This window comes from Nothoprocta perdicaria, unplaced genomic scaffold, assembly GCF_003342845.1.
Source record: "Nothoprocta perdicaria isolate Ctin4 unplaced genomic scaffold, notPer1 scaffold_0, whole genome shotgun sequence".
In the NCBI taxonomy this organism is placed as follows: domain Eukaryota; kingdom Metazoa; phylum Chordata; class Aves; order Tinamiformes; family Tinamidae; genus Nothoprocta; species Nothoprocta perdicaria.
Genome location: NW_020454092.1, coordinates 12,337,515 through 12,350,023, shown reverse-complemented (window position 1 = coordinate 12,350,023; position 12,509 = coordinate 12,337,515). Strand labels below are relative to the sequence as shown.

Below are 12,509 nucleotides of genomic sequence, written 5' to 3'. Positions count from 1 at the left end.
GAGGCTGCGCGCGGCCGGGCGGCCCCTGGCGGCGCCGAGGGGAGCAGTCGCGCGCACGTGGCCCGGGCCCCAGCGACGCCAACGGTCCCGCGCGTCGCCACGGCAACAGACTCGCGCGTCGTCAGGCTAACGGCCGCGCGTGTCTCCATAGCAACGGCCCCGCGCGTCGTCACGGCAACGGCGGCATAACCGGCACGGGCGGCGCTGCGCGCGGCGGCGGCGCGCGCCGGGCTGCGCCTCGTGCTCCTCAACACGCCGCCCGGTACCGCGCGGGGGGAGCCGGCGGGGGGAAAAGGAGACGCGGCCGCTGGGGGCGGAGCCCGCCCTGAGGGGGCGTGGCCGTTAGGACCGTTGCGGGCGGAGCCCGCCCTGAGGGGCCGCGGCCGTTAGGACCGTTGCGGGCGGAGGCCGCGCTGGGGCAGGGGGGAAGCGCAGCGGTTGAGCTGATCCCGTCGTGTCGCAGGGCTGTGGGGCCGGGGATGGCGCCTGGGGGCTGCGGGGGTCAGCACTAACCTGCCCTGCGTCCCCCCGCAGGAGACTCTGACAAGGGCGAGATGGGCCTGGGGGCCGTGCCCGGGCGCCAGGCCGCCTTCCGCGAGGGCCTGGCCCTGGCCGTGCAGTACGCCAGGGCTGTGGAGTGCCCCAGGTAGGTGCACGGGGGCTGCCTGTGCCCCCGGCCCGCAGCGCTGCTTGCACTGCCGCCCCGGCAGGAGTGACGGTGCGGCCACACTTTTATGTCTGTATGCAGCGGGGCAGCAGCTGAGTGCTGCCTTCGACAGAGCAAACTCTTTCTGTAAGAGAAACCCTCCCCCTGCTGCTGGGGGGCAGCTCAGCTCCTGTCCTGCCCTAAAGCAATCAATCTTAGTTAGGCAGTGGGCGCCTGCAGGGCCTCTGGTGATTGAACCTGACTGTCCCTTGCTCCCACTTGAGCTGTTCCTCCATACAGGACATGGTCTTTGCACCGCTGCACCTCACAGCCCCGAGGTGGGCAGAGGCCTTCCCAGGACCAGGTGCCTTTTCTGCTGTGCCAGCAGCGCCTCCTGTGCTGGGAGCAACAACTGGCTCCATTTGCACCCTCCTGCCTGCACTCCTGAGACAGTCAATGATTTCACATAGAACAGTTAATGTTTTCACTCACAGCAGTCCCAAAGTTGACCTGTCCTGAGGGTCTCTGCACTCATCTGACCCTGTAAGGCCTCCTGGAGGCACTTGTCCTCATCTCCACAGAGTGCGGCCCCCTCTCACACCATAATTTCCACTGTGACACCATAACAGCTGCTTTAGTGAAGTCCCCACTGATCAAAGTGCAGTACATATATTGCAAGAGATGCAATTAGCCTGGCACAATCTACTTCAGAAAAACAAGTGTTACATTTTTATGCCATTTATGTCTGCATTATTCTTTCCCTCAAAACATAATCTAYGGCCCTGCCTACAGACTAGGTCAGACTGAGGTCTGCAGTTGCCTGGGTCATTTTGCTTTCTCTTTTAATAGAAATGATAGTCTGTTTTGTTTTCACAGTGCCCCTTAACCGAATCGTTTAAGATCTTTGCTCGGGCCCTGCAGTTGARCTTTGTGTGCAGCCATCGTAGTCCAGCAGCTGCCACCTCTCCTGCTCCCTCTTCYGAGCCTGTGACCAGGGCCCACAGGGAGGCAGAGCAGCTGATCCAGCAGGGAGCAACCTGAGCAGCTAGCAGGGAGCGCGGCTGCCGGCCATCAGGATGGCTTCGGGGCAGCTCCAGCAGCGAGACCCTACGAGACCTCTGATCCCAACTCCTAGTCTGTGGAGTTGGCCTTGGCCTGAGGGAGGAGGGGGCAGCTGACAAAAGGGGCCTGTGATTTATTGATTTATCACTTACTACGTTCAAAGAGTATTCCCTCGGGATCCTGAATTGTGCCAGCTTGCATCCCTGCTGCTCGTGGAGCCTGCTTCACCTCCTGCATGGGAGAGCTGCTTTTGACATGCGTTCTGGGTCTGCTTCCCCACTCTGGCTGCATTTTCTACCTGCAGAGGAAGATGCATTAGTGCTTGAGCAGTTTRGAGACTGGAGCTATTTCCTGTGGCTGATGTCTCTGCAGGATCCACCTGATGGCTGGGCGGGTTCCCCTGGGTGCGGAGCGGGCAGCAGTGGCTGGTGAGATGGAAACCACCTTCATTGAGAACCTGCGCTACGCGGCTGACATCCTGGCCCAGGTAGCTGGGAAGTGGGGCCTGCCCCGTGGGTATGTTGGGGCTGGGAGGGAGCTGCTCCAAGGGGGGACATCTCTGTGTTACAGGAGGACATGATTGGACTGATAGAGCCCATTAACAGTCGTATCACTGACCCTCGCTACTTTCTGAACACCCCGCACCAAGGTAAGGCAGACGACCCTCCCCACAGTCTGCTCCCCGGGAGAAGGATGGGCTTCAGTCAGCTCCCTTGCTGCAGCTCAAGCACCAAGCCAGGAGGGTGCCTTGGCTGCAGGGACCTGCTGTGGGAGCAGAGCTGGTGCCTGGGGGTCCCAGGACTTCACCTGAAGCTCACAGCCCAGCAGTGACGCRCTCATCTCTTGTCCCCGTAGCTGCTGCCATCTTGGAGAAGGTGGGACGGCCCAACCTGAAGCTGCAGCTGGTGAGTTACCATCTCGAGGGGGCCTCTTCCTGCAGGAAAACTCGTCCTGCCATGTAAAGCCAAAGCCGGCTACATGGTGGAGCTCAGTCAGTGTCAGCCAAACGCTGCGGGTGGCAGCAGGAGACAACCAGCCCACCAGTGCGAGGGCTGCAGCAGCCAACACTTTGGTGTGAGGACTCCAGAAAGGTTCAGATGTTTCAGGGCCTTGCAGCCCTGCTCCAACATCCCCAGCGTGGTGCATGCAGGGCCTGGCACCACAGGGACCTGGTGACTGTGGCCATGTCACTCTTTCTGAGGACACGGGGAGGGAGAGAGACTGCAACACAACTATTGCCATCCTCATCCGCTTGCTGCGAAACAGCCAACACTGTCTGCTCTCACCTAGGACATCTTCCACTGCCAGATCATGGATGGGAATTTGTCACGCAACCTGGAGACGTACTTCCCGCTCATAGGTAGGGCTGGGCACCTGGAGTCTCCTACGTGTACGTGGGGCAGGAGAGGCTTTGAGATGGGGCTCTCTTTCCCCACGCTGCGTGGTGGCTGGCAGGGCTGCTCTGGGCTCACCCTGCCTGCTGCCTCCAGCAGCCCTGCACAGAGCGTCCTGTGCCCTCTCCTTCTCTCCTTAGGCCACATCCAGATTGCGCAGGTGCCAGGGCGGCACGAGCCCGACAGCCCCGGGGAGCTCAMTTTCCCCTACCTCTTCCAGCTCCTGGAGTCCCTGGGCTACAGCGGCTACGTGGGGTGCGAGTACGCGCCCAGAGGTGAGCAGGGCTGCAGCCCAGCACAGAGCAGCTTGTGGGCAGCAGGAAGGAAGGTGGCAGCTCCTGGGGGGCTCTGTGGGCACAGGGGCCCAGCCTGGGGCTGAGGACCCTGCTTGCAGGAAAACCAGCTCCTGCTTGCCTGGGGGCCAACAGAAAACCCTCGCTTTGCTGCAGGAGACACCGTGGAAGGTCTGGGCTGGCTGCGCTCCTACTGGGAGAGCCGAGGCCTGCAGCACGGAGAGACCAGAAAGACAAAGGAATAAAACACAATGGAATCACTGGAATAAAAGTCGAATCAATGGCCCTAACGGAAAAGCAAGTCTGTTCCCTKTTTGACTGGGGTTATTTCTAGAGCAATGTTAAGAGCTTCTATGTCCTCGTTACCTTTTTAACACTCTGCTCTTTGCCGTGACTAAGGCAGCCASCCTCCTGGGCCCATAGCCACAGTTGGAGCCTCGTCTGCTCAAGCTGTGTTTGCCACAAGTCACGCTGGGGCCGCATGGGAGCGGGCAGGAGGACTTCAGGTTCCCAGGAGCATCTTCACCTCCTCCTGGCGCACCAGGCTGGCGGGGCTGCGYAAGGGAGGGGATTCTTCCAGTTCCGCTGCAGCTGGAAGGAGGGGAAGCGGGACTGGGACTGTGGACTTTGCCCTCCTGCCTTTTCCACATGCAGCAGTTCCTGAGGCTGCTGTTGTGTGGCCAGGGCACYGTGTCAGCTGCCAAGTCCTGCAGGCAGGTGGGGGAAGCAAAGTGACCTTGGAGCTCCCTGAGACACCCCTGGTTCAGTGTAGGGCTGAGCACCGTGACTGCACCGAGGTGCCAGGCTTGGAGCTGCCTTCCCAGCAACGCTCCGTGCTGCCAGGGGACCGCGTTACTGCTGCTCTAGGGCAAGTATGAGACTCCAGCGCAAATGCAGCCAGCCTCGCCCCAGGTCGCTTCTGCAAGGGGCAGCCCGCAGGGCCAGTGCTGCCCCTGCAGCCCTGGTGAAGGCCTAGCCAGCMGCACACAGCGGGTATCTGGTTCAGTTTACTTCACAAATATAGCAATGGCTTTAGTGTACATCTCCAAAAAATCCCTTTCCCCTGGTCCAGTTCACCCTTCCTGTCTCAGTGCCCTCGCGATAAAAGCCAAGGGCTGGAAGCGGGCGGCCTCGCTGCCCAGAGCCCTAAAGTGCAGGAGCCTCTTTGCCTGGAGCAGGGTGCGCAGGTGCCCGTGCCGTGCGGGAACGCAGCGCTCGTGCAGCCCACGCGCAGCCACCACTCGCTTGCCTGCAGCCTTGCTCGGAGGGCAGGGGCAGGCGCGTGCCGAGGGCGGCAGCCGGCGAGCAGGGAAGCGCGGCAGGGGCCGGAGCGCCGGTGGAGCAGCCGGGCTGTCCTCGCTCGTTCCCGGCCTCCTCGCTCGGGCAGCGCCGTGTGCGGCTCACGGTGCTGCCTGTCCCGCGGTGCCGCCTGTCCCGCCGCGCCGCGAGCGCCGGCGCAGACGCGCAGAGGGCCGGTGCGTGTGCCAGCTAGAGCAGGCCTGTCCACAGGTTGAAGCAGGCAGTGTTGATGACCGACTCCAGGTGATGGTAGGTGGACACCAGCTGCGGCAGGGGGCTCTCGCTGTTCTGCGGCTGCACCGGGAACGGCTCCCGGAAAACCACGGTGAGGCTCTGCTGACAGGAAGGGACAGGTCAGGGACAGGGATACATCATGTCCAGGGCACCAAGCTAACGCCTCCCCCTGACAGACCATGTTTCAGGCCCCTCCTGTTGGTCCTGCTGGGAAGCAGGTGTGAGGACAGGCCCACTCCTGCCTTGGCCCTGCTTCTGCGGTCATACAAACCCTGCATCCGCTACCTCGGGAGAGGAGAGGATCTTACTGCCTCCAGGGAAATTAGAGGGAAATTTCTTCCAAGGCAAGGAGGAGGAGTGCAACAAATGAAGATGAGGAGGAGATTAAATGTAATAACCGCACTTCCAAAAATAAATGCTAGCTGCACCTCTGTTCTCCTAATGACTATACTGACGAGGCCAAGCAAGGGCAGAGGGGACAGGGAAGGGGGTTTCATAAGAGGTTGTAAAAGCTGAAGCACAAGAGAAAACGTGAGTGGCTCAGGGCACTCGCAGATCAGCGCAGCGGGGACAGGAGGCTCTCCAGAGCTGCAATACAGACTTCACATCCAGCAGCAACCTCTCCTCCCAACCTCCTAAAGTCAGGAGAAGAGCTGTGTGTCTGCCCAGCAGCAAATGCCCCGGCTATCATTCCAGAGGGAAGGGAAAGTGACCTGTGAGCCCAACTCCAACAGCGTGCCAAGGCCTTGGAGCAGGCCTGGAAAGAACGGAGCACAAAGCAGGCGCAGCCCTGTTTTACCAAAGTGCTATCGGACCCTCGAGTTTTCTTTGATAAGGTAATATTACCAGACAAAGGAATCATGATGTATCTTATCTGAGCTTCAGAAAGGATTTGATGTGGTGCCCCATGGGAAATTTAGGTAAGCGGAAAAAGATAGGAATTAATGCAAAAATTATAAGGTGAAGATGGTAGTGCTGAAAGTACTGGGAGTGCTAGAAGTAGAACTTTGGAGAGAGGTTACAAATGGAATTCCTCCAGGAYAGGTTTTGGGACTCACGTTGTCTCATACGTTATAATGAATCTGGTACAAAGATGCTGATAAAATTTGAAGCACTAATACAAAAGAGAATTGGGATAATACAAAAAGAAACCCTAGAGACTGTGGGGAGGCCACAGGAAAGGRATGAATGCTAAGCACAAAACACAAGGTTAAGAACATGAAGGTTTTCTGTTRCAAGATGAGTGTTTACTGAGGGGAAGTGACAAAGTAGTAGAGGGTTTGGGTGCATCAGTGACCACAAGCAGTGGCAAACAGCAGAGTGACAAACAGTAGTGTGACACAGCCAGGAAAAGGCTAATGYCACCCCAGGCTCTACCAGGAGTACCCAGGAGGGACTGCAATTGCAGGGGGCTCTGGTGAGACTCCTCTGGAAGAGCAGCCACAGCCCCGGACATCCACATTTACACAGGCTGACCTTTAATGAAAGGGTGATGAAGGACAACCAAGTCACCGGGGAAGGGAAGGCCTTTCTTAGCAGTAGAGTCTTGAAGAGCTCAGCTTGCTTAACACAACAAAATAGAGGTTGGAGAAAATTCTTTCAGATGTGGTGGGGAACCTAGGGATGAGGGAAGCACCGGTACCAGCCCAGTGAAGAGATGCTTCAGCTCAGAGCTGCCGCTGGCGAGAGAGGATGAAACTGGCCATGACMGAATCTCAGAGGTCAGCACAAGATGGGAAGGGCTTTTCACCACCAGCTGTCAGGAAGGTTCTGAGCAGCCTTCTAGCAGGCACCTCTTCTGTCTCTCCTATTCGCTTTTAAAATGGGGTGCAACTTATTTACAAGGGGATCAGACAAGCTGCACTCCCTGTGAGAACATCACATCTGCATCATACCTGATGAAAGCCCAAACAGGCCTTGAGGGCCCAAGCAGGCTTTGCTTGGACCCCCGCAGCACAGGTCCCTGTCCTTCCTCCCAGGTACAAGCAATCTGCAACATTAGTGACCACTTTTTCTGCCAGGCCAAGTTTGGTCTGGCTTTGGATTGAACAGACAAGGACTTTTTMGCCTGGAAAGAGACAACTGAGAACACGTTCTAAAAACAACCCTAGGAGATGTCAGATGCAGGGACGGTATCCGGGGAAGGTGTTGCACATATCCTGACTTGCTCTTACACTCCCCATGGGCATCTGCTCTTGGCTACTGCTGGATGAATTTAGAGACTCCTGGTCTGAGCAGATATAGCTACTCTTAAATTCTTACCGTCTTTCCTGAATGGGAGTCAAGGAACACAAGGACGAAGCAATCCGTAAATTTCTGGTTAAGCACAACCTGTCAAGAGAGCCACAACTCACATTGGAAAAGAGACAGTGCAAATGCTGGCAGAAAGGAAGCACGAAGCCAGGGATGGGCAGGGCTGCTAGCAGAGCGCAGTGGTGAAAGCGCAACCCAGCCCGGCTCGTGGGTGGCACTGCCAAGCTGGGGGTGGACACTGAGTAACTGTGAGCTGGGTGCTCTGGAGGGTGAAGTGACCTCCCTGCCCGGAGGCAACGAGCAGGCACTGCAGGAGCACACCCGTCACGCTGCACCAGAGCAGAGAACATCCTGGAGCACCCAAGCCATCCCGACGAGCTTCCTGCAGGCAAGCATTAGGCAGGAAGGATGAAGCTGGGGGCAGGTGACAGGCTGGCTCTTACCAGGTACTGAGTGCCCGTTTCAGCGTTGTGGAAGTGCCGACAGCTCTGGGGAAAGCGGCTCAACAGCACTTTAATGAGGCTCTGGTACCAGGAGACCGTCATGGTGAGGAAGCATCCCTGTGGGCAAGGAAAAGGTCTGGTCTCAGCCTCCCTCCAGCCAGGTCATCAGCAGTCATAACACTAAAGCATCCAGACACCCCTAAAGGGACACATCCCTCGGAGCTCAGAGGCACTCTGAGCCAGGACCACTTTCCATGGGAGGTGTGGGCAGCCTCCCCCTTCACCCACTGGAAGGYACATTCCTGCCTCTGCCTCCCCACCAAGCAGGCAGACACGCCGCAGGGCTTCAGCTGCGCCCCCGCTCCCTCCCCAGAGCAGGGCTCTGTCGCCCCTCTGCTCACCAGCTGGGGGTCAACATCGGCGATGGACTTCCCATGCACGGCGTCGAGCAGCTCCTCCAGCTCCACCAGTGACAGCTTGCCCAGCTTCAGCTTGTCAGAAGCCAGAGGCTCCAGGAGGAAAAGACGCTTCCAGAGGTTGTCCCTGCGGCAGTGGCACTTGGCCAGCTGCACCATGTTGCTGAGCTGCTTCTGGGCTGAGGCCACCTCGGAGGCCAGCAAGGGGAAGAGTGGAGAGGTGTAGAAGAGGCCAGGCCCCACTTTGACCTGCGGGCCCCCCGCGTAGAACTCGCTGCTGTCCTCCACGTCCTGCCACAGCTCCCGCTCCGCCGGCTGCTGCTGCGCCAGGCTCGGCTCCGGCTCCGGCTCCGCCGCCTCCCACGCRGCCCGGCCCACCACAGGCTCCAGCACCTCCCGCTGCAAGCGGGGCAGCTTCTTGAAGCGCCGCATGTCGGCCGTGAGCCGGGGGAAGAGCTCCCGCTGGCTGGTCATGATGACGTAGAAACGCAGGCTGGGAGGAAAGACACCCTTGTGAGCGGGAGAGGGGCTGCCCCCTTCCCAGCCTGGCTGCAAATGAACCGTGGTCCCCTCCACTCCCACCAGTAAGGGTGTTCCTCCCTGCCAGGCCCCTGCAAAGGAGCCTCCTCAGACAGCATCACTGTTGCTCAGTGTCCCGCAGAGCCCCCTCCCCAGGCCCGAGCTTTGGCCATGTGTCCCCGGGCCCCCTCTCACCGGAGCATGCGTCTCTCTGCCTCGCTCTGCTCCTCAAACGGTGCCGCRCTGTGACACACCAGCAGCGACACGTCAAAGTCATCGTGGTGACGCAGACCTTCCGAGTCCTTGTAGGAGCCCGAGCTGGGAGCAAAGACATACCAGTGTGAAACAGATCTYGCTTCCTCTCCCCAGAGCTCTCAGGCACGACAGAATCGCTGTGCACGAAGGACTAGACACAGCAGGACTCCTTGGAAGTGTRTGTGGGCACAACCCCACACCTCCAATTCACTCCACACCAGCCCTGCTGGCCACCTCCTCGAAGAGCTGGCACTAGAGAGGACAGTCTTGGTTCTGCTGGCACCTTGGATAGCCTCTAGCCCCCAGCTGGTTTGGGGCAGCCCCAGGCCTGGCAGCAGTTGCACTCACCTGTTCCAGATGGAGACCAGTGCATATTCGTTCTGCTCGGTGCCCGGGGCCCCCTTCTTGCTGTCGCTGCCCGCGGCGGGCCGGGCCATGCGCAGGGGCTTCATGTGGTACGTGTTGGCGTGGTCGGCGATGTAGTTGTACAGCTGGTGCGCCGTGATCATGTTGGTGGGCAGGGCCAGCGTGCCTAGCGGGGCAGGACATGGTGCTATCACACAAGTCACTCAGCACCTGCTCCCCAAGCAGTGTCCCTGCAAACTAGTCTGGGGACAGAGCCCTCGAGCAACCCTCATCCCCTCACCACAGGGTAGCACAGACTTCTAGAGGCAGGCACCCCGTGACACCATCTCCCTGCCATCTTGCTGGATGCTCCCTAGTTGCTTGTAGAGCACTTGGGAACTTTTCACCAAGTTATGACAGACCACACACCAGTTACTCACCTTGGAAAACATGGTTGCGGCCAAATTTGGGTATGTCCGTGTGGTGGGCAATGAAATCCTCCAGGAAGCTGGTGAGATGGTAGCCCTGGCGGAGGGTCATATGGGAGCCCAGCAGATACTGGTGCACGATGCGCAAGTGGAAGTCATAGCTGAATGAATGCACGTGCATGAGGTCCCGCACCTTGTCACACTCCTCCGTGAAGAGCATGGAGAGCTGGGGAGGGACAGGCAGTCAAGGCAGGCACGTTCCCAGGCACCTCACAGCCTTCTGCAAAGCCCTGGTGGCAGCAAGGGCTGTTTCAATCACCCTTGCCCCACCACCAGAGCAGGATGCAGCGCTGGATCCAGCTTAGTGGCTCCTTCAACACTTGACCCTGCTGCTGGGACAATGAAAAAGCCACTGCTGGCACTGCCTTCCTCTTGGCAAGGGGCTGGTCCCCGCCCTGGGCTGGAAGCCACARGGCTGTGAAGGACACAGCTGACTTTCCTTTCAGCTGACTGTTGAGCCGCCCTGCCGAGTCCCTGGGCAGGGACGGGATGCACCAGAGCGGGAGCCCCAGCAGGATGTSGATTTACAGGTAGAGGGATTGACTCCCAAGTCCTCTCTCCTCCCAGAGATGGCACAGGGGTCTGGGAGGAGTAGATGGAGCCAGACCCCATAGATAGGCAGTGGCAGAGCTCAGTAACTAGCCCCGTGCAGCCCTGTGCTCAGTAACTAGCAGGGAGCCAGGCCAGCTGCTGGGAAGCCGGATCCAGGAGCAGCTGGTGAGTCCCCACGGGAGCTGCAGCACGTGGCTGTCACCTCTGCYCTGCGTGTGTGTCCTCCACAGATCTCTGGCCTTCACACACCAGTGCCCCCAGTACAACAGTAGCCACGGCTCCAGGGGACAGTGTCACAGTGTCAGTGAGGGCCTTGGTCTTGCCCTCGTGCCAGGAGCTGACGGTGCCGTTTTGCTGCCTTTCCGCTCTTTGAGCCCCTGGGCAGCTGGCCCACACCATAATCCCTCGGTACAAGAACAGGGGCGAGCAGGGAAACCAGCAGAGAGGAGGCCCYGGCACAAGAAGAGGCTCTTGCCACCCGCATTGCTGCTGCCCCAGCACCCACGGGGCACCAGGAGAGCCAGGAGAGGGGCCTGGGGCTCTGTCCCAGAAGAGGCGGAGCAGGGAGCGAGAAACACTCGGCTCTGTCCCCGCTGTCCCCATGCGAGCAGCCAGGGCCCACCCCGTCCTCCTCCCGAGCTGCGTCGTGCCGAGCTGCGCCGGGYGCCACGGCACAGGAGGCAGCTCCGGCAGTGGAATCAGAGCCAGCAGAGCCAGCAGGGAATTCAGCCCTGCACTGGCAGTCCTGCTGTGCCCAGCAGAGCAGTGGGAGGAGAGGACGTACCGCAGACTCAGAGACGGAGCTGGGTCCCATGCAGCTCTTGCTGCGAGCTCTGGCTGTAAGAGTGCCCTGATGGAGAGAGATGCACAGCCAGTGGGAAGAGGGACAAGGCACTGCCCAGCCCTGCCCCTGCATCCAGCCTGCCCAGAGTGGGGCACAGGCCCAGGGAGAGCCAAGGGGAGCACAGCGGGCACGGGAGCCCAACTGCCCCACTGGAGGTAACACTGGGCTGGTCCCGGCACGTGGGAAGAACAGCCAGGCCCCTGCAGCAAGCCCCTCTGGTCCACTGCTCCCAGCACCGTGCCCTCCCGCTGCAGAACCAGGCAAAGCCTCCTCCCACATCAGCCGGAGGGAACCAAGGCATTCCCTGCGGTGCCTGGTAATCCTGCCCTGACACAGGCAGGTTCCCCAGAAAAKGCCCAGCAGCCCCCAAGGACTGCCATGAAGTCCTGCAGCGCTTGGGCTCGGGAGAGCCACTCCTGGTGTCTGTAAGATCCAGTCTTACTAAGAAGCCACCTTGAGAAGGGCAGTAGGGCCATGCAGGGCCTCCTGCCTCAGACAGACTGGAGGCAGCCACCTGGTACCCTGGGGAGAGGCATGAAAAGGGGCACCTTGGCATAGCACAGAGAAGGCAGCAGGCACYTTGCCGTGCTCTAGAGCAAGCTACAGAGGTGTCAAGAACTGGGGCTCAGGGTGCAGAAAGGGCAGCCAGCCATGCTCACAGCCACCCTGCTTCCCCCTTGCTCAAAGGAAGCAGAGAGCTGCTGGCTTTCCAGRCACTGATTCTCCTTGGAGAAGCCACCTGCCAGAAGTGCTCCTGCTCCTCCCCAGCCTGCTCTCTCTTGTTCACCTAGCTAGGACAAGAGTCACTCTCTCCCCAAATTTCCCACTCTCTTCCCCTGCACTCCAGGTGTGCTAGCGCAGCATCCCTGGGAGGGCATGTGGCTGTGGAGGCTCTGCATGGTTCTGCTTTCCCAGGAGGAGGGAGCAGCTCTCCAAACCTGCCGCAGCAAAACGCCCGCCCTGTCCCAGAGGCCGCAGCGCCCCAGCAGCCGCGCTGAGCCGAGCCGCGCCAGCCGAGCCCGCGGCTCCGTTACCTGCGAGTTCACGGACTGGCCCATGGGGATCCGCGAGCACTCCAGCGCGTACTGCTTCACACAGAAGTAATAGCCCTGCCGGAGAGAGCGCTCTGAGCACGCGCCGGCCTCGGGCCTCCCCACTGATGGGGAACAGCACCCACCAGGCTGGCTGAGCCCCGCACGAGCCCTTCCCCATCTGGGTTGGGTCCCAAACACTCTGCTCCGAGTTTTTCTCCCCTCCTATCTGAACCAAGCAGGTGCAGGGAGAGATCGGGCAACGTGTGGCTGTGCAGGGCACTGTGCCTGGTGCTTCAGCCCTGCCCTCTGCATAAACCTGACCCCAGGCAACTCTTACTGTCCTTGGCCCTCCAAGACCCTTGCTGACCCACAAATGTGCAAGAGTGTGGAAGAGGTTAAATGAAATCACATGTCCCTAATCACTCCTGCTGT

At 59.8% G+C, this 12,509-nt stretch overlaps 2 protein-coding genes across 2 annotated transcripts in view; one reads left to right on the top strand and one right to left on the bottom strand.

Annotated features, from left to right (window-relative positions):
- Window positions 1-207: 207 nt before the first annotated feature.
- Window positions 208-3,692, top strand: HYI (hydroxypyruvate isomerase (putative)). Its single transcript, XM_026037139.1, has 8 exons — window positions 208-262; window positions 535-646; window positions 2,081-2,195; window positions 2,279-2,357; window positions 2,564-2,613; window positions 2,999-3,068; window positions 3,243-3,377; window positions 3,552-3,692. The coding sequence occupies exons 2-8, from the start codon at window positions 555-557 to the stop codon at window positions 3,638-3,640; spliced, it is 630 nt and encodes a 209-aa protein (XP_025892924.1). The 5' UTR covers window positions 208-262; window positions 535-554; the 3' UTR covers window positions 3,641-3,692.
- Window positions 3,693-4,808: 1,116 nt separating this feature from the next.
- SZT2 (SZT2, KICSTOR complex subunit) overlaps window positions 4,809-12,509 on the bottom strand; it is a 54,910-nt gene continuing 47,209 nt past the window's right edge. Inside the window, exons 65-72 of the mRNA XM_026053077.1 lie at window positions 12,078-12,152; window positions 9,600-9,813; window positions 9,163-9,346; window positions 8,755-8,877; window positions 8,026-8,533; window positions 7,625-7,741; window positions 7,191-7,259; window positions 4,809-5,027 (exon numbers count right to left, since the gene is read on the bottom strand). Coding sequence (XP_025908862.1) covers window positions 4,884-5,027; window positions 7,191-7,259; window positions 7,625-7,741; window positions 8,026-8,533; window positions 8,755-8,877; window positions 9,163-9,346; window positions 9,600-9,813; window positions 12,078-12,152 — 1,434 coding nt within the window. The 3' untranslated portion in view covers window positions 4,809-4,883. The remainder of the gene's footprint in view (window positions 5,028-7,190; window positions 7,260-7,624; window positions 7,742-8,025; window positions 8,534-8,754; window positions 8,878-9,162; window positions 9,347-9,599; window positions 9,814-12,077; window positions 12,153-12,509) is intronic.